Source organism: Neofelis nebulosa, chromosome 9 (genome assembly GCF_028018385.1).
Source record: "Neofelis nebulosa isolate mNeoNeb1 chromosome 9, mNeoNeb1.pri, whole genome shotgun sequence".
Taxonomy (NCBI): Eukaryota; Metazoa; Chordata; class Mammalia; order Carnivora; family Felidae; genus Neofelis; species Neofelis nebulosa.
The window spans coordinates 136254953-136273718 of NC_080790.1; the positions used below are offsets into that span (position 1 = coordinate 136254953).

General features: G+C 61.0%; 1 protein-coding gene across 3 annotated transcripts in view; it reads right to left on the bottom strand.

Moving 5' to 3' along the window:
* Positions 1–1032: 1032 nt before the first annotated feature.
* Positions 1033–18766, bottom strand: part of PMEPA1 (prostate transmembrane protein, androgen induced 1) — a 55196-nt gene continuing 37462 nt past the window's right edge. For 2 of the 3 annotated variants that reach the window (XM_058686067.1, XM_058686065.1), the window contains exons 2-4: positions 9653–9807; positions 4187–4240; positions 1033–3717 (exon numbers count right to left, since the gene is read on the bottom strand). In XM_058686067.1, the coding sequence (XP_058542050.1) occupies positions 3169–3717; positions 4187–4240; positions 9653–9763 (714 nt within the window). In that variant the 5' untranslated portion in view covers positions 9764–9807 and the 3' untranslated portion in view covers positions 1033–3168. The remainder of the gene's footprint in view (positions 3718–4186; positions 4241–9652; positions 9808–18766) is intronic. The other variant, XM_058686066.1, reaches the window with a different exon arrangement.

The window sequence follows — 18766 nt, forward strand, 5'->3', positions numbered from 1 at the left end:
GTAGGGAACAATTTCCGAAACATACCATTCACAGAGGAGACAAGGACAGGGGACAGACTCGGTTCTGGCCCTGGCCTGGTGTTCACTAGACGTGGGGGGCGAGGGGAGTCTCGGCTCCTTGCAAAGAACACTTTGTGGGGGACACGGCCTGCGGAGACCCGGGCTTTATGGGGGGGGGGGGGGGAATGCTCTTCCTCGGGAGGAAATGTGGTTGAGAAGCAGGGAAACGAGGACAAGAGAAAGCCCCACCCGGTCCCCCTCCAATCAGCCACTGCCGAGGACCCCAAACTTTTTACTGGCAAAAGGGGGCCTCCCGAGGGGTGCTCAGAGCCTTTTCAGCGACAAGGGCATGGCGGCCCGCATCTGGAGGGAACGAGTGCACCCCCAGAGACCAAGAGCTTAGCACTAGCGGTAGTTTCCAGAAACACCTCCCCCCCTCCGGTTTTCTCGGGATGCGCCCCGACTTCCCCCGGCCTCTCTGCCGGGAGCCTCTGCAAGGGGCCTGTGCTGGGCATGAAACCCCGGGGCCCTGAGGCCCAGCGGTCCCGGGATGTGATCGCGGAGACGCCCTCTGCCCTCAAGCCCGCTGAGGTCAGGGGGCCACACTCCTGCTTCCTCCCACACAGACCACACCGCCAGGCAACAGGATCCACACCGAGACCGGGGCCACGCCTGGGCCCGACGTTGCCCGGGCAGACGAGGTCGGCGTCCGGGCTCACAACGCGCCCGGGAGTCGGCACAGGACTGGACCCAGTAGGTGACAAGAAGGAGGGGCAGGAGGGGGTCGCCTGGCTGGGCCAGGCGCCTCCACGGTGGAGGGCGGGCGGGACCGGGCACCGAGAGGGCTATGGGGGTGTTCGAGAAGCCTCGAGTGGAAAGGCCAGTCCCCGGGGGGGGGGGGGGGGGGAGGGCGGGGGTGACTGAGACACTGCCCAGGGATGCCCCCCAACCGGTGATGAGAGGACACTGCTTCCTCAGTAAGGCACTAGGGAGACTGACTCTTCACGGAAAGGAAAGATACAGCTTAAAAAATTTTTGTTTTGTTTTGTTTTAAATCTATAAACGTGTCCCTGTACCTTTTAGGACAAATTACACCGAGTTCTCAGCACGACTTGCGAAAGGCATCCTCTCTGAGAGAGGAGCGAAGTTTAGGCCGAGGACCCCACGGAGAGGCAGCTTTTTACTGTCAAAGTACAAGAACCTTCTGCCAGGCTGGTCAGCAGCGAACGCCCAGAGTCCGCGTTTATCTGTTGGTCACCACGCTCTTAAAATGTGTATATAAATAGAGTTCAAATGGTCAGAACTTCAAAACTGTTCTCAGGTGTTTAAGTAATAAAAAAGTTGCTTAGAAACGAGTTATTGCCCATATGCCTTCTCTTGTGTTAGTCTGACAGCATTCTTCCAGAAGGAAAAGACAGCTCGGGGAGGAAGGGACTGGGGGGGGGGGGGGGGGCGGGTCACCCCCTGGAATGTGAACCAGTAGATCCCAAGGGGCGCCCCGACCCCCCCAACGCTGGCCGGCCTGCCACTGTCACACACGTGTGCCCACTCCCGCGCCCTCGCCTGCACAGCGCCAGCCAGCCCGAAATCCACTCGGCAAAATCCTGGCAAACGAGACTCGTATCTGATACAGATGCTGGGAAAACAGACACACGAACACGCCAAACACGACTGTTTCCACGGGGAGAGGAACGGACGTGTGGGGGAGGAGGTAAAGAATTCAATTCTGATTTGAAAACATAAAGCACAGGTTCACACCGGTTTCCCCGTTGTTGGTGCGGTTTTTCTTCGCGTTAACCCTTTGTCGTGTCCTGGGAGACACCTGCGCGTGTCACTTTTTCCCTCTGGTGTCCTGTTCGTTCGGTGGGAACTGCTACGTAAAGAGAAAGCCAGGGATGAGGTCGGATTCCTCGGGGGCCTTTCCAATCTGCCGGTGGCCTCCACTAGCCTCAGCTGAGAAGTCCTGGACCCGCCGGATCGTCCGCGCAGAAAGCAGCCACCCCAACCTCTCCGGCGGGTCCCGGCAACGTGCTCCGGGAGCGGCGGCGGCGGCAAAGGGGGCGCCTCGGCCCCTTCCCGGGGGGAGGGGGAGGGGGCTCATGCTTAAAAAACAGGAGGAAAAACTACGATCCTTCAGGAACAGTTTATTTTCATCTGGGGAAAGGCAGAGCCACCACCCGGGCACTGGGTGACCGATTTCCCCATCTCGTCTGCCATCCAAAGGCTGTGCCGGCCCAGAGGGGGAAATGCGTCTCCTTCGGTGGGGAACGTATGAGGCGGGAACAACCGATCGCTAGACAGAAGCTTCCACTTAACGCAGGAAGAGCGCCCCCTCCGGAAGCCTCCCCCAACTCCGTGCAGAGCCCGCCCTCTGCCAGACGGCCGGCCGCTGCCAAATTCCGCCGCTTCTCCCTTAAAAGTCTCGACACACACGATAGAAGTTTCCATCAAACAAGCACTGACATAGTTATATTAAAAAATAGTGCAAAAGCTCAACATTTATATAAATAACTCTAAACCCCTGCTTTGTAGTTTTTTTTTTTTTCTCTCTTCTTCTTCTTCTTCTTTACAAGGTAATACACGCTTTCTGACCTGGCACTCAAAAATTGCCATTTTTTTTTTCTCTTCTAGTTCAGAAAACAACTTTTTTTTTTTTAATAGGCCTCTTCTAATACAAAAATACTCCTGCCCTCACAATACAGTTTCTCTTAGTTTATATATATTTATATATATAATATTGCAGATCTTTAAACAAAGGTTTTGTGCAAATAGGTCTTTAAAGTTAAGTGAAATCATCATAAACAAACGAAAGGAAATAAGCATTCACTCACGCAGCTCAACTAGGAACAGAAAAGACTAGGGTAGGTTTTTTTTTTTTTCTTTTTTCTCTTTTGCCTTCAAGACACAGCTCGACAAAGAAACGTGGTTTTTTTTTTTTGTTTGTTTGTTTTGTTTTTTGCAAGCTTTCTTAGCTTGTGCATTCAGACCAGACAGAACATGTAAATATTTATACACAGAGAGAGGGGGAAAGGATGGATACGCGCCACATTTTCTGGGTGCCGCCCGGTCCTCCTCTGTCTTCTGGTTTCGGAAGTGCGGAGTGTTTTGCCTTTCTTTTTTTTTTCCTATACTCACTGCTGCCCGGCCCCGGCCCCGGCCCCGGGATTCCTAGAGAGGGTGTCCTTTCTGTTTATCTTTCTCTTTGCTCCAGGCGGGTGAGCTCTCCAGGGGGGCGAGGTGTGCGTGGGGGAGCCGGGTCCCCTCCAGCAAGGAGGGCGGCCCGCTGCTCTGCTGGTGCTGGAACGAGGGGGACCCGGGGTAGTGCCCGATGACCTCGCTGTAGGTGGGGGGCGGCCCCTCCATGCGCCCGCCGCCCCCGTAGCACGTGGCGCTGATGCCCGAGTTACTGCTGGGAGGGCAGGGGCCGCCCAACATGGCACTGTCCATCAGGTCGCTGTCGAATATGGTTCTGTTCGGGGGCGCACGCACGGACTCGCGGTTCAGCTCCAGCTGCTGCTCGGGGTCTCGCAGCTGGAGGGTGCAGGGGCCCTGGTAGGGCGGGGGCTCCTCCCCGTCCGACAGCGAGATGGTGGGCGGCAGGTCGATCTCGTGCTGCAGGTACGGGTAGGTGGGCTGGAAGCGGAGGCAGCGGTCCCGCTGGGTGAAGGGGGGCACGGCCAGGCGGTCGGTGGGCCTCGGAGGAGCATAGACCTGCGGCTGGAAGGAGGAGGGGGGGAGCGGAGCGGAGTGAGGGTCCCTCCGCGCCCCCGAAGCAGGACCCGAGGCGCGGGGCCCTGCTCTCCAGGGGACGGGACGGCAGGTGGCGGCGCCCAGCGCGCGGAGTCCGGCGGCGCACTGACGCCGGGGCGCCCCCCCCTCCCCGGGCTGGGAGCATCATCCCAGGGCTGAAATCGGGGCAACTTTCGTCCGCGCGTGCTGCAGATGCTGTGGGCCACTCCCTGCGGGTAGAGCGTTACGTCCCGGCTTGGGTGATCCCAGCAGCCGCGGACGACGACTCTTTGGAAAAGGGCAGAGGTGTGGGCCAGCAGCCACGCCGTTCCGGCCAAGGGAGGCGCCCCTGGCTTGGAAAGGGGGACCTGCTGGGACGATGGCCTTCAGGCGTCCACAACAGCAGCCTTGGGGGACAGGCAGGGGAGGGGGGGGTGGTGGCAGCACAGGGTCTCACCTCTGGGATTCCGTTGCCCGACACGGTGCTCTCCGAGGGCCAGAGGCATCCTTCCTGCGCGGGGAGGAGAGGGGCGGGGTCAGCAGGATGAACAGAGGGGAGAGAGCAAACGGGTCGACTGGCTTTGACCCTGCGACCTTGCATGTGCCATCAGATGCAGCACCCGGCCACGGCTCCCCATCCGCACCCTGGGCCCTGGGCGGTTCCGGCAGTAACCAAACGGCCTTCGGTGACCACATGAAGCGGCGAGGTCGCATGTCCGCTTGCACCCTAACACCTGGAACATTCTAGAGACTCCAATGAGTCTGCGCGGGGTGAGGGCTTTCCGGGTGGGACAATTTTGAGAGCCGTAGAGCCCCCTCGTGGCCACGTGGGTAACTGCAAGCCTCGCGGCCACCCGCCTTGTCCCGGCTGTCCCCCGAAAATTCACCCTCCACGCTCACGCTTTCCAAAAGCTACATCTAATTGGTGGGGCCCTCCTTCTCAGAACTCTCCAGCAGCTTTTCCCAGGCACCTTAGCACGAACCCAAGTTCTCTTGTGAAATGGCTGATAAGGAAGCGGGCCTCATCCAGCCCTCCTGGCCTCGACCACCACTTGCTTGCAGGGTGACCTCGGCAAGTTACTTAACTTCTGGAACTTTCGACGGGTGGAATATGCTTGGAGTGCCTGTGGCCCTGAGTGGGTATATGGAAGTGCTGGGGGCCACGCCCACCCACCATCTAGTGCAAAGCGCATGCACCCACGGGCCTTGGCACTGGCCGCCCCACTGCGTGGTCAGGTCTGCAGACTTTCTCGAACACCACTGTCTCAAGAGCTCAGAGCCCGGAGAGCCTGCTGCCGATTCCGTGTCTCCCTCTCTCTCTGCCCCTCCCTCCCTCGCTTGCACTCACGGAGCTGCTCTGTCACCAAATCGTGATCCGGTCGGTCAGCGACGGTGGAACGAGGCACCAATTCTTGCCAAAGGGGTAAGTGCCACCTCACGAAGCCCGCAGCCTCTGCACACGGGCCCGTGGCCCCCCCCACCCGACCCGGGGAGAGGCTGCATGGGAGTGGCGGACAGCTGGCCACGTGCGGTTTCAGGTCTGGGGGAGAGACCCAAGGGTCAGGGAAGGGGGACCCCGTACCAGGAGGCAAACCCAGCCAATGCTGGTCACATGATGCTAGACAGCCCTGAGCCTGGGGGCGGGGGGAGGGATGTCTTGTTAGAATTTTACAGCTTTCTCTAGGCGTAACTGATAGATAATAAACTGCGCATATCCAGGGTATACAATTTGGCTAAGTTTTGCCATGTGTATATACCAGAGACCCATCTCTACCATCGAAATAACATTATCACCCCCAAAGTTTCCTTGGGGGCACGTTTTCCCGAGGGGCCCCACCTAAGACATTCTCACCCACCGGCTGGGGCTGGAGCAGGAATTGGAGGGGGCGGGTAGGCCGAGGCTTGCAGTTACCGACATGGCCACTAGGGGGCTCTATGGCTCTCAAAACCGTCCCACCAGGAAAGCACTCAGCCCGCACACAGACTCATTGGAATCTCTCTCTAGTATGTTCCAGGTGTTAGGATGCAAGCAGACATACGACCTTGCCCCTTCATGTGGTCACCGAAGGCCGTTTTGTTACTGATATCAGTAACGTATCAGTCACTGCCTTGGTGGCAGAAATTGCACTAAGCACTCTCCTGGGCACCTGGGCGGCTCAGTCAGTTAAGCATCCGACTCAATTTTGGTTCCGGTCCTGACCTCACAGTTCGTGAGTTCGAGCCCCCGCATCAAACTGTCAGTGCGGAGCCTGCTTGGGATTCTGTCTCCCTATCTCTCTGCCCGCAACCCCTGCCCCCCCACCCCCCCGCCACGGTCTCTCAAAAATAAATAAATAAAGCACTATCTCATTTCTCCCGACAAACCTACAAGGCAGGCTGAGGTTGGCTAGCCGAGCTGAGTAGGCCTAGCTAGTGAAAGGCAGTGCTAGGATCCAAACCCTGACCTGCCTGCCTCCGGAGCCACCCGGGCTCAGGCTGGTCCTGGCAGGCTCCGCAGCCCCCCGTCGGGCCACTGGCACAGTCCATATGTGCCAGGAAGCAGATGGGGACATCTACCTGCTCCTCAGTAGGGTCAGGAGTCCCGGGGCGTGATGCACGCAGCCAAGGATGAAATGTGACCCAGATAAACTCCTGCCTAAAACCCTCCTACGAGTCCCTCTGTCCCAGGCTCTGCATGACGTGGCCGCCCAGGACCTCTGCCCACCACTGCCCCGACTCCCACCCTAGCACAGGGAGTATCTACCCGGCTGCACAGTGGCACCACCCAGCACCTGTCGCTGCCCCAGGAGCCCCACCACAGACTCCCAAATCACCCACCAGCCTCATCACCTGACCGCCTCCAGCTTGTGCACCTAGGAGTCATTTCCTCCTCCAGGGAGCCTCCCAGGAACCACCCACCACCCCCCTCCCCCCGCTCCACTGCCTCCTTGGCTCCCATAGCAACTCAGCCCCTCTAGCAGCCTGGCCCATTTGTATGGTGATCGAATGTCCAGCTGGCTGCACTGGCCCCAATCAGAAGCCTTGTGCCCACAGAAGCCATGTGGGAGGCAGGAGACCCACGCCAGGGCTGATCTGGGGACCAAGAGAACAAAGGGTTGCCCCATCCAAAGCCCTGGCTGAGCCCTAGTCTGAATGCATCCCTGCCCCACGCTGAGCAGGCCCCGTGCACAAACCGTCTTCCGGGGGTGGGGGCTACGGGTGAAGTGACCATCGCTGCTCACGTTACATAAACTTTGCGGGAACAATGAAGGCCGCTAAGAAGAGGAATTCAAAGCGGGGAATGTTTGTCCAAAGCGGTGTCTGAAAGCAAAGTTCAGAGACCCGGGAGCAGCTCAGAAATGAAAACGGGACGCTTCCTGGGTGGGGCCTGGCTGCACCTGTCCACCTGCTCAAATGCGCCCGGGTGGGACGGTACCTGCCTTCACACGTAACATTCCCCTCACCTGCCAACCCCAGCGCAAGACCCTTCAGACCCACAGTCGGTGCCACCGTGGTGGCTGGATCATCACTGTTGTTACCATTATGCGCTAGACCCTGGCTTGCCTGGGATCAGCACCAGACAGGGAAGTGACATTCTGGGGCCACAGGCCTACCTAAATGTGGGCCTCACTCAAGCGAATGAAACGGGCTCACCCTGAAAAGGACCCGAGGCAGGACAGCCACGCCAGGGGTAGGGCCAGCCCCAGGCTGACAGTGGCCAGGTTTGGGCCCCTGTGGGAGGTCGCGGGGCCCTGAGACTCCTCTGACTCGCCCTGTCTGGCGGGGGGTCCCCAAGGGAGCTGCCACAGTCAGTTCAGGCCTAACGAAGCTCTGTGTTTACCCCGCCAGGCAGCCCCAGGGGTCCATGCAGGTGGCTGGGTAGATGGGGGTGGCGACTCTCCTTTGGCTTCGGGTGTCCAGGAACCGGGGCCCGGATCTTCACCTCTGTCTGGGCACAAAGTCCCAGGTGCTACCCACAGGGCGGCCTCCCCGCCCCCGGTGGCAGCAGGGATCCCTCCCACCGGAACCTGTGTCATTTCCCCAGCTCTCTGGGCAAACGTCATCCTCCCCGTGACTGTACCTATGGGGCAGGCTGCAGAAAGGCTAGCTCCACCCGTCTGAGGGAGACTGAGGCTCAGAGGGGCCCAGGTGGCCCACCCTGGGCACCACCCCCCCACCCCTCCCAGCTAGTGCCTTCTCGTTTGTTCCAAGTGCCCTCCCTTGCCCCAGCATCCGAGGGAGGACAAACGGGTCTGGGCTCTTCAAACTGCCACTTACAGGCTGAGAGGCTTCAGGCAAATGCTCCCACCTCTGCGGGCCCCAGGGTCCCCCCCCACGGAGTGGGGTTTCCAGGCTGTCGCGGGCGGGAAAGCACCGGGCGTAGGGGAGGCAGGTGCGTGCTCGCCACAGTGCAGCTGGCAACGCCGTCACTCGGGCAACAGTCACAGCAAACAGACACAGGTGAGCCCGGGCCTTAGCCGCAGAGGATTCCTTCAGAGCCGCAGCCCGGGTGCACCCCCCCCCCCCCCCCCGGACACGCCGAGCCTCAGGTCTGGGGCGCGCGGTGTTCCCGTCAGAGGGACCAAGGGGGTGGATCTCCTTGCCCCGGCTACCTGTGGACGTGCTGCGGCAGCAGCCGGATGCAGGAGGAGATGCCTGACCCTGCCGGGGACAGGCCCGCCAGGCACCCCTGGCTCGGCCCCACCGCCAACCGCAGGCGCCCCCCAGAACCGGGAGGCCGGGTTGTTCCATGGCTGTCCTCACGGGCTCAGAGACGTGCTCGGGCGCATAGCCCCGGGCCACCCACGTGCCACCTTCTCCCTGCAAATCCCAGCCTGTCCATCAGGCCAGGCCGCCCGCTTCTGCCCAGGTTGTGAAATCACACATCGCACGCACGGGGACAGACATACTTGGGGATGAACCCGGCAGTCCCTGCGGCCCGCCTGCTGAAGAGCGGCCAGCGGGCAGGGCACAGTCGAGCCCCGCAGGCGCAGGGGGCCAGGCGGCCCTGGACGCTCAGAGCCGCAGAAGGGCCAAGTTCCGGGCCCGCAGGGCACCCCCCACGTTGTGGAGTCGAAGGGATACTGGTGGGGCTTCCAGAATGCCCCGTGACGCTCGTAATCCTAACGTCACGTCAAAACGCCGTATTCTGTGAACGGCCGGGACCCCTCCAGAGCAGCGTTCGTCCTCGCCTTCCGGGACCATCGTCACTCTCCTCCTTCAAAGCTCGGCCTAAGAGGCTCGTCCTGACTCTCCTGGCCCAAACACACCACGCTGGGATCCTCGGGGACAGTCATTCTGGCTTCCTTCCGAGCGCCCCTCAGTATCATCTGATTTAGGGGTCCCTGTCTGTGTGGATCCAGCCACCAGGCAGCAACCACAGGGGCTTGTCCACAGCCATTCCCTCCCCCTCCCCCCCGCCAGTGTCTGGGAGGTTCTAGGCCCTCTGCTCCGTAGGCGTCTATGCAGTGAATGCATGAATGGGTGGGTGGGCGATGGAGTGGACGGGAGTGTCTGGGCCGCCCTGGCCAGCAGCGCCCCAGCCGTGATTCGGCGCTGAGCCCCGACTCCTCTGCGGAGCGGCGTGAGCCCCGCTCACGGTAAACGGCAGCCCCATCTCAGGAATCGGGACTGGTCCGAGGGCGCACGGCCAAGACCAGTGGAGCTGGGAAGGCCCTTTCCAGGGTGACCTGTTGTCCCCAAGACACCGAGCCCCTGGCCCAGATGCCTGCAGGGTACAGAAGAGAGGGAAGGGCCGCCTCCCTTCTGTCTGGGCTAAGGCGGCAGGACCGTGGGCGCCTTCCCCACCAGCCCGTCCCTTCCGGCCTCGGCCTGTACCCCGAACGCCCTCCTCCATCGCCTGCCCAGCAGTGTCCCCTGTGGCCGCCGACTGCCCCCTTCCGTTCCTGTGAGCGCACCCCGAGGCGGGACGCCAGACGCTTACCGAGGACAGGGCGTCTTCTCTCCTCCTGCCCTGGCCGTGCCGGCCGATGAAGGAGCGCGCCGACAGCTTGTAGTGGCTCAGCAGGCACGTGATCACCACCACCATCACCATCACCACCACCACGATGATGGTGATCTCAACGAACTCCAGTTCTGCTGCAGGACCAAGGGGGACACGTGAGCCCACGGGGACCCCGACGCCGGCCCAGCCCTTCCGAGGGGACCCCGACGCTGGCCCAGCCCTTCCGAGGGGACCCCGACGCCGGCCCAGCCCTTCCGAGGGGACCCGACGCCGGCCCGGGGCTGGGGGCCCAGCCCTTCCGAGGGGACCCGACGCCGGCCCAGCCCTTCCGAGGGGACCCCGACGCCGGCCCAGCCCTTCCGAGGGGACCCGACGCCGGCCCAGCCCTTCCGAGGGGACCCGACGCCGGCCCAGCCCTTCCGAGGGGACCCCGACGCCGGCCCAGCCCTTCCGAGGGGGCCCCGACGCCGGCCCAGCTCTTCCGAGGGGACCCCGACGCCGGCCCGGGGCTGGGGGCCCAGCCCTTCCGAGCATTCACTCACCTCCCTGCAACACCCCAACACACACACACACACGCACACTCCCCACTGCACACTCACGCACACACACACGTGCACCCACACAGGCACGTCTATCCCAAGCACACCCCACCCTGGACGGGACAGGAATGTGTGCGAAGACCCGACCCCCCGGCCCCCCCAGCTCTCGGGAGAGAGGCCTCAGAAAAACCACATCCAGGGTGGCTGCAGGCACTGCGGCTCTCGTTTCTTTTCTCTCTCTCTCTCTTTTTTCTTTCGGTGTTGTTTTGTTTTTCCCCTCGAAGGCGGAAAAACCCTCAAGTACTGGAAAAGGAAGGAGGTTATTTTGATCCTGCCAGAGCCGGGGCGGTTTCTGCTGACTCAAGCGGGTCCGAGTCGAGGCGGCTCGGCAGCTGGCCGTGCTGGGTCGGGACGCCAGCGCCGGTTGAGCCGGGGACCCGGGAGGTGACGGGTGGTGACACGGAGGCGAGGGACAGCTCCGGGGCCCAGCTGGGCCGGCCCCCTCCGGCCCACGGCCGCCCACCGGGGGGCAGGGCACCCTGACGCCCGGCGCTAACAAGCGATTCGCTGAGGGCTCCCCAGGGCACAGGTTCAAGCTCAGGGCCACTGACTCAGCTCTCCCACCTCCAAGACAAACTGACGCTGGAGGCGTGGGGGCGGGTGGCAGGTGGGAAGCGGGAAGCAACAGGCAGCAGGAGGTGCGCCGGGTCAAGGGCTCTGGGCCCACCCAGACTCCAGCCCCGCGGAGGCCACTCCTTCCTGTCTCAGTTTCCCTGCGGCTTCCGGCAGGAAAGCGATACTGTTTACAGAACACTGGGCGCTTCTCCACACAGAACCCCAGCCCCCAACACCCTCTCCAAAGCCCTGGCCACCCCCTTCCTCCCACGCAGGCTCTCCAGGACACCCCCCTTCTCATGCTGCCTTACAGGGGTGCCCAGCTGCACCTACAATGCCTGCTGCTGTTATTAAGTCGAGGGAGCCTGCCCACCAGGGGACATGTGACAATTTCTGGGCACATCAGTGGCTGTCACAATTGGATGGGGGCCCCCTACATTGCATGGGGATGCCCCTCGACAAGGAAGGATGGGTCCACGCTCGGGCCGTGGCTCTGGTTCCCAGGCGGGGCTGCGTCCCATCGTGCCCTGCAGGGCCCAGGAGGGAGGACGAGCTGGCCAGGGACTTCAGGGAGACTGTCCCGAGTGCCCAGAAGGCTGGGGCCCTGCCCGGAAGATTAGGCAAGCCTGGAACCGGCGGAGGGTCACCCTCACTTTCCTGCTGGGATCCAGTAACCGTGGCCACACCTCCTGCCTCCCCAGACAGGCTGGTCGGGCCTCGGCAGCCTGTTCTGACTCCCTAAGGGCAGGGTCCTGTCTATGAGGGCCCAGGATAAAGCCGCCCATTCAGGGAACATACAGGCTTGCTTTGTGCAACCCCCACGCCCTCCTTCCTCAGAGGGGCCTACAATTCCCCTCCCCCAGTCCGGTGCACTCTTCACCCTCGCTGGGACCACGGCGGTGGGTTCCCCTCTGCCCCCTCCCCCTGCCGTCTCCAGGGGCCCTGCCCACGCTGGCCCGAAGGAAGGGACGCGTGCCTCCGGTCTGCCTTTGTCCCAGGCCCTGGCCCTCCTCCTGGCATTTTCCAGGCCCCAGAACGTTAAGGTGAGACAGCTTCTGAGGCAGGGCGGCCAGGGGACAGTGGATGAAGAGCCGGCAGGCCTGTGGGCCTGAACAAGCCCTCCACGGCTCTCCTGACCCCGCCAGGCTGGGCCAAAAGGGCAGGAGAACATAGTTCTGGAAGCTGGGGTCCAGAGTGAGACAATCAGCCCCAGAAATGAGCACAGGGCTCCCAAAATCACCTACGTGAGCACCCTAGGCCTTTGCTGTCTCCCTAGGCCGCAACCCCAGTACGGCCGGGACCCCGGAAATCCACACGGGTGAGGAGAGGGAAAAACTCTCAGAAAAAAGAGAAGCCGTGACTGATTACATTCTGGAAGCCAAAGGCCTGGGTCTAGGCTCAGAGGAAGAGAGAGACTCCTAAGGGTTCCTAAGCTCTGTTACAGGTCCGTCAGGGTCCCTAGGCCCCAGTGTGACCCTGGACCTCACCTAGGAGTCCATCCCAGCCCCCCGACGTAAAAGGAGGCTAAGGGCACCTGGGGGCAGCACTGTGCGTGGACAATGTGCTCAGCACTCGGGGAGCTGCTCCCTCAGGACCATGATTAATGGGGGGGGCTCCCCACAGCCTCGGTAGAGCGAAACAAGGTATGCCCACAAGCCGGCAGAGAGAGGGTTAAGCAGGGCCGCTCTGGATATTCCAGGCCAGGCCCAGGCCCGGCGGCACGAGCGGGTGGGGACACTCAGGGGTCCAGAAGAGGACCCGGCCAGCAGCTGGTTCGCACCAACCCCTAAGACAGAGCACCGACCGCTGGGCTGAGTGCTCTGGCCTTGGCAGTCCACACGCTTCCACTCGGGGGCCTCCTTCCAGGAGGCACCGCCTTCAGGGGACAGAGCCCGCTTCTCCAGGAAACGCACCAGGACAGCACCTGCTAGAGAGGCGGCAAACTGGAGACCACGTGCATCAACAGCCTCCCCCCCCCCCCCCCCCCTCCCGGCAAAGGAACAGCTGCATGCGGCTGCCTTCTTTGCACAGGCCTGTGCCCTCTGCTTGGCCCCAAGCACCGCTCTGGGTGACATCACCTGCCAGGCCCCGGGGCTCAGGGGGGTGGCCTGGGCTCCGGCACCCCGACTTCCCTCTCCCGCGCGCAGGCAGGCATGGTGACTGGAGCGTGGGCCCGCTCCCCCTAGCCGGGCCCTACCCCTTGGAACCCCAGCCGCCCCAGAGGCCGGCGCCCGGGGCAGGCCGGCCCAGTGGGGTCACACCTCTGCTCTCCCCAGAACCCAGAAACCATCTGTGAAGCTGCCCGGCCTTCGGCTGGCAGCACATTCAAGAGGCTTGAAAGCACCGGGCAGACCGAAGCCTGCAGGGCGGGCAAGCTGGGGATTTCCAGCCCAGAGACAAGCCCAAGTCACCGACCTGCCTCGGATGGCGGGGACGGGGCCACAGCGATCCTGCCTCGTTTCCTCAATCTGACAGCCCTCCCCTTCAGCGGGGCCGTAGGCCAAGTGCCCAGCGTGGTGCACGCAGGGGCGGGTCCTACCCCTGCCCACCCCCTTCCCTGGCTTTCAAGTCTCCCGTGACCACAGGACCCACAGCCAAAGGCTGCTCTCGGACAAGGGCGGACAAGGAGCGGGAGGAGTGGGCGGGTCGGTCGATAGCCCCGGGTCACCATGGTCACTGCAGCCGTTATCATGACCCCAACAGCCGCGACGTCCACACGGAGCCCACCTCCCCTAAGTCTGTGAGGCGGGAGCCATTGCCACTGGCACTTTGCAGATGGGGACGCTGAGGCCCAGGGTGAAGGTGCACCCAGAAAGAGCAGGGCTGGGTCTGCAACCCAGAGCCTCCCTGAGAGTCCTGTTCTGAGAAGTTCTTAGTTTCCCCTCCCCACGCCCGGAGCACCTGGTCCTGCCTCCCTGCATCTGCCAGCTACACGCTGTGGGACCCCGGCCACGCAGGCCTCTGTGGAGTCCCCGTTACGACCCAGCGTGGGGGAAATGTAAGAGCTCAGCGGACTCCGCTGTCCCCACGTCCCAATTCCTGACACCCTCATTCAGGCGGATGCCCTCGAGACGCCGAGGTGCGCCTGGCTGGGGGGGTGCCCCAGGGTTGGGGGTCTGGAGCGAGGTCGATCCAAATTGCTCACCCCAGCTGGCAGCTGGATGCAAGGCCATGAGGGACGTACAGACACTCGTCCCGCTTCTGCGCCGAGGGCACAGCTCCAACAGGAGCCTTCGGGAGAGAAACACGTTTCCCTCATCTCGTTCCGGGCGTCAGGTCCGCTCACCGTGGGGGAGGGCGGGGGAGCGGCTGTGCCATTTCTCTCCCTAATTTCCCCCTTGGGGTGGGTGATGGATGCCGTAGGCTCTCGGGGGTGGCCAAGCCCATCTTCGGCATGCAAAGTAAGGTCACTCTAATTTAATTTAGCGTCTTCTTTCCTGGTGAATAATTTCAAATTAACAGGCTCGTCTGCCTCATCGGAGCGGCCTGACCCTCCCTTTTGTCTTCTCCTCCAGAGACAGACACAGTCACTTTGAGATGTGTGCACGCCCATCTCTGGTCCTTTCCCAGCTGGCCCGACAGTAGAGAGAGGTGGGGTGTGCCCAGGGCCCCCCAAAATGCCAGGCACGGCCCACACGCTCAGAAGCGTCGCCTTACCGAATCCTCACCGTCCTTCTGTGCAGCCGATACGAACATGCCCACCGCCCCCTGCACCTGCTCTGCGGACGAGGAAGAGGGGGCTGACGGAGGGGATGGCTGGCCGAAGACCACACCACCCACAGATCCAGGGCCGTTCCTTCCTCCCGGCCGTGCGGTCCATGCAGCCGGTATTCGTGGCGGGTGGCACCCGCCTCCCGCCCACGGTGGAGGAAAATCACAGGACGGTCAGGAAGGTCATCCCAGGCGCTCCGGGGGAGCTCTGGGCACCTCTCAGGGCACTGCGGAGAGATACGAACGGCGACCGTCCCTCTGCTGTGGAACACGGAGCGCCAGCCAGGACAGGACCTCCCTCTCTGAATTCCCACAACAGCCCTGGGGGTGCAGCATGGGCCCAGAGAGCAGTCGTGAATCCAGGCCAAGCCCGATTCCCCTCTTCCCTGCGGTGGGGCCCTGGCAACCTGGGGAAGCCAGGAAGGATGCTCGCTCTCTCTCTCTCTCTCTCTCTCTCTCGGAATACGGCTTTTAAATGAAAATTAAATAAAACCGTCGCTTAAAAAGGAAGCCAACTATATTAAGGCAGTTATCAAACTCTCAACCAGATGCGTGATATGGAAAGAACACCCAGAATTATTTTTGTGACGCAAGGATAGTGTCGCATTAAACAGGACCTGGCAGGTTTTCGACGTGATGTGAAATCCGCGGTTTCCACTGGTGACCACGTGGCAGGTGCTGCTGACGGCTCCGTGGTTTGGAGCCCGTGTTCCTGATCGGGTGGGTGAAGGTAAAAATGCAACGAGTTCTTCCGCCTCCGAGCTCACGGCCCCCTGTTCTTGGGGACGGAGCCTCGATTGGAACCAAGCTCAGGAGCCCGGGTTCCAACCCCCGTTCAGCTGGTTCCCAGCTGTCAATGGGGGTGCGGGCCGGTGCAGAACTGTGCTAACACGCGCTATTCGCTATACGCGGGTATATACGTGTTCAGTAGGACGACGCACCTGCCCGGTGCAGGTAAGCGAGGGTGACTGTCCCCATGCGTTCGGTTAATCACCGGGGTTGGCCGTTGGGTACTGGAGCTCATTCTGTCTTTCCTGGGCTGGAGTCCACCCGGCTCCCGCCAGCCCACAGGAGGTTTCCAGACCAGACGACCCCCCCCGGCCGACCCCCCCCCCCGGCCTTGTGTCTGCTCCCAGCGGAGGGGGCAGCTGGTTTGCTTCCTGGTTAACAAGCAGCCCGTGCAGGCGGCCCTGTCTGGCCTCCCGGCCGCACACCAAGGAATTAGGAATTGGCCCTGTCTGAAATTTATGAAAATCTAATCTTGTTAGACCTGCCTGGATGAGACCCACTGGGGCGGGCTTCATTGTCATTCAGCGGAGCCCCAGCCTGCCTGGGGTTCCAGCCACTTCATTACTGCCCCCCCTCCCCCCACCCACCCCCTCCCTGCATTTGAATAAGAACCCGGCTCCCTCCCCACCTAGAATGTCAAATAGAATTGAACCAGACGTCAAAGGAATAACTTTCTGATCACTCCTGGTGCCATTTCAAACACCCCCCAACGGCACATTTATTTCTTAGGGCAAGACCATTTATACGGGGGGGGGGGGGGGGGAACGAATCTGTTTTTCTTTTGAGGCTTGAGAGGTGGGCAGCAAATCTAGGCCAGTATTCTCATTTTTAAAAACAGACCGAACCACTTACCGAATGCTCACTCAGTGCCAAGCACACAGCTGGGCGACTGGCACCCGTTACCTGAACACGTAGCCCTGAGACACTGTCTGGCATTGTCTGGGGAGCCTCAAGGAAGAAGCCACAGGCTGGCTGGCGAGGGGGCGGGGACTGAGGCTCTCCGCACCGCTGGTCACGGTAAGATCCCAGGGTACAGGTCAAGGACGCATCTGGCCCCAAGGCTCCCGGGTTCGAAACGTAGCTTTGCCGCTTACCACGACCCTGGCCAGGCACATGACTCTGTGTCCGCATCTAGGGAAAAAAAGAGGGGGAACCGCACCCCTCTTCACACGGTTGTGGTTACGAGCCGCACCGGCTAACCTGGAGCCAACATTTCCAGGAGGGAAGCCCTGGAACCAAGGCTTACAGGCTCTGGACATCGCCTGCCCGCCCTCCTCACACAGACCTGGGCTGGGGCTGTCCGAATCCGCAGCCAGCTGGCCACGGCTTCCCTAAGCGGGTCCCCACTGCCAGCGCTGTAGCTCAGGGACGGGATACATCGGGAGCGCTTCTGGACAGCGAAACGAACAAGCTCTCAAAACACACAAGTATGCCCACTTGACCTTGCAAATCAACTTCTGGGCCTTTCTCTCCACATGTTCTTTCTCCTGGGACTCTCTCCCACTCGCCCACAGTGCTCTAACCACGTGTTCCGTAAAAGGGCCAAGCACAAGCCCCACCTCAGGGTCTTTGCACATGCCCTTATTTCTGCCTGGAATGATCGTCCCCCAAGTACACGTGCTTGCTCCCTTCCTTCCGGTCTCTGTGGCAGTGCCCCTTCCTCAAGAAGCATCCCCAAGCACCGTGCCTGGAACAGGGCTCTGCCCCAACCCCTAGGACCCTGTGCCCCATGCCGGCTTTCCTTTTCACTGAAGCACTACTCCGTAGTGCTAACGTGACCTGTCTAACCATTTATTCCCTGCCTCTCCCTACTAGAATGCCCGTGTCACCAAAGGTGACTTTTTGCTTATTGTGCATCCCCCGCACCTGGACCAGCACCTTCCCCTGACAGCACGTGCATGAAGCATGCTGAATAAATGGCCACATTTCTTCTCACGTGCGCAGATGAGGGTCCAGAGGGGGCACTGCCGGTTTGCACCGAAGGGCTCAAATCCCCAGGAGCCACTTACACGTCCCCCAGAGGGGCCGACACAACCCAGAAGCCACAGCACTGGCACCAAAGACACCCCGAAGACAGAAAGAGAAGCCACCAGATAGGACGAGTCTTTTTGTTTAGAAGAAAACGTGTGTGTGTGTGTGTGTGTGTGTGTGTGTGTGTGTGTATTTTTTAAGTGAATCTCAGGATGCACACCTATGTCTGTGGGTGACTGTGTCTGCACAGACCAGGGACCAGCGGGCCACCTGCAAACCCAAACTTCTAGGCAGAAGTCAGTGAGTAACAGCTGCGGGGGGGAGGGGTGGAGAGGATGCCCAGTAGGGAAGCGTGTGCAGGTGTGCGTGTGCCTGTGACCGAAAGGGAGAGAGAGAGGAGAGGAGAGGAGAGAGAGAGAGAGAGAGAGAGAGAGAGAGAGTCAGCCAGGCAGATGAGGGAAGGCTAGAAACGGCCTCCAGGCAGAGGGGAAGGCAGGTGCCCTGACCACCTCTCTTGTCCTGTTTGTTCCACAGCAGTTCGGATGCCGAGATGCCAAGAGGACACGACACCCTCCTTCGTGGATTGGACACACTCCATGCTGTGCGTGTGTCTCCTTCTAACTGCTAAGACGCCCTGTCCTAGCGCATGAAGGGTCACTCTGGCTAGTGGGTAAAATGCCTTTTACACCCTGGGGGTAGCAGGGTGAGGAGGCTCAATCGTTTCTGGGGCTTCACCCACACGTCCTGAGGTCACCTTCGGGGGTGGCCTCGGAGAGGCTGCAGCTGCCCCGTAGGTGAGCTCAGGGCTGGAAGTGTGAGTGGGACCAGCACCGCAAGCTGAGGCCCCAGGGACAGCACAGCCTCGGGACCCAACGCCCCTTCCCTCGGGAAAGACAAAAGCCGAGCCTTCTCTCTCTCTTGCTATTATCCAAATGGAAAGAACTAATGAGATTTTTTTTCCTTTCTATTGTTACTGACATCGAACTTCTTTAAACACCCGCTGTCAGCAAAATATCAATCACCGTTGGAGAGTTATTGGCAGCACGGAGTAAATGCATGGTGAAGAGAACCGTTCCTGCCAATGGTCACATTGGAGGTGCCACGGAAAGTTCTTTAAAATAAATCACAGGCATTTCGTTAATTGAGGAGAACAGGGAACAAATGGGGAGTGGGTCGCATGGGTGAACCTGTCGGCCGGTGGCAGGGCCGATGGCCATCATCTTCTGGGAGGGCATTTTGGTGCCTGGGTGGTTCAATCGGTTAAGCGTCCTGCTTCGGCTCAGGTCATGATCTGGCGGTTCGTGAGTTTGAGCCCCGCGTCGGGCTCTCTGCTCTCAGCACAGCTGAATCCTCGGTTTCCTTCTCTCTCTGCCCCTCCCCCGCTCGTCCCCCCCCCCCCCCCGATTTCAAAATAAATAAATAAAAACTTAAAACAATCAGAAGCCATCCAAATCCCCCTAAAGAAAGC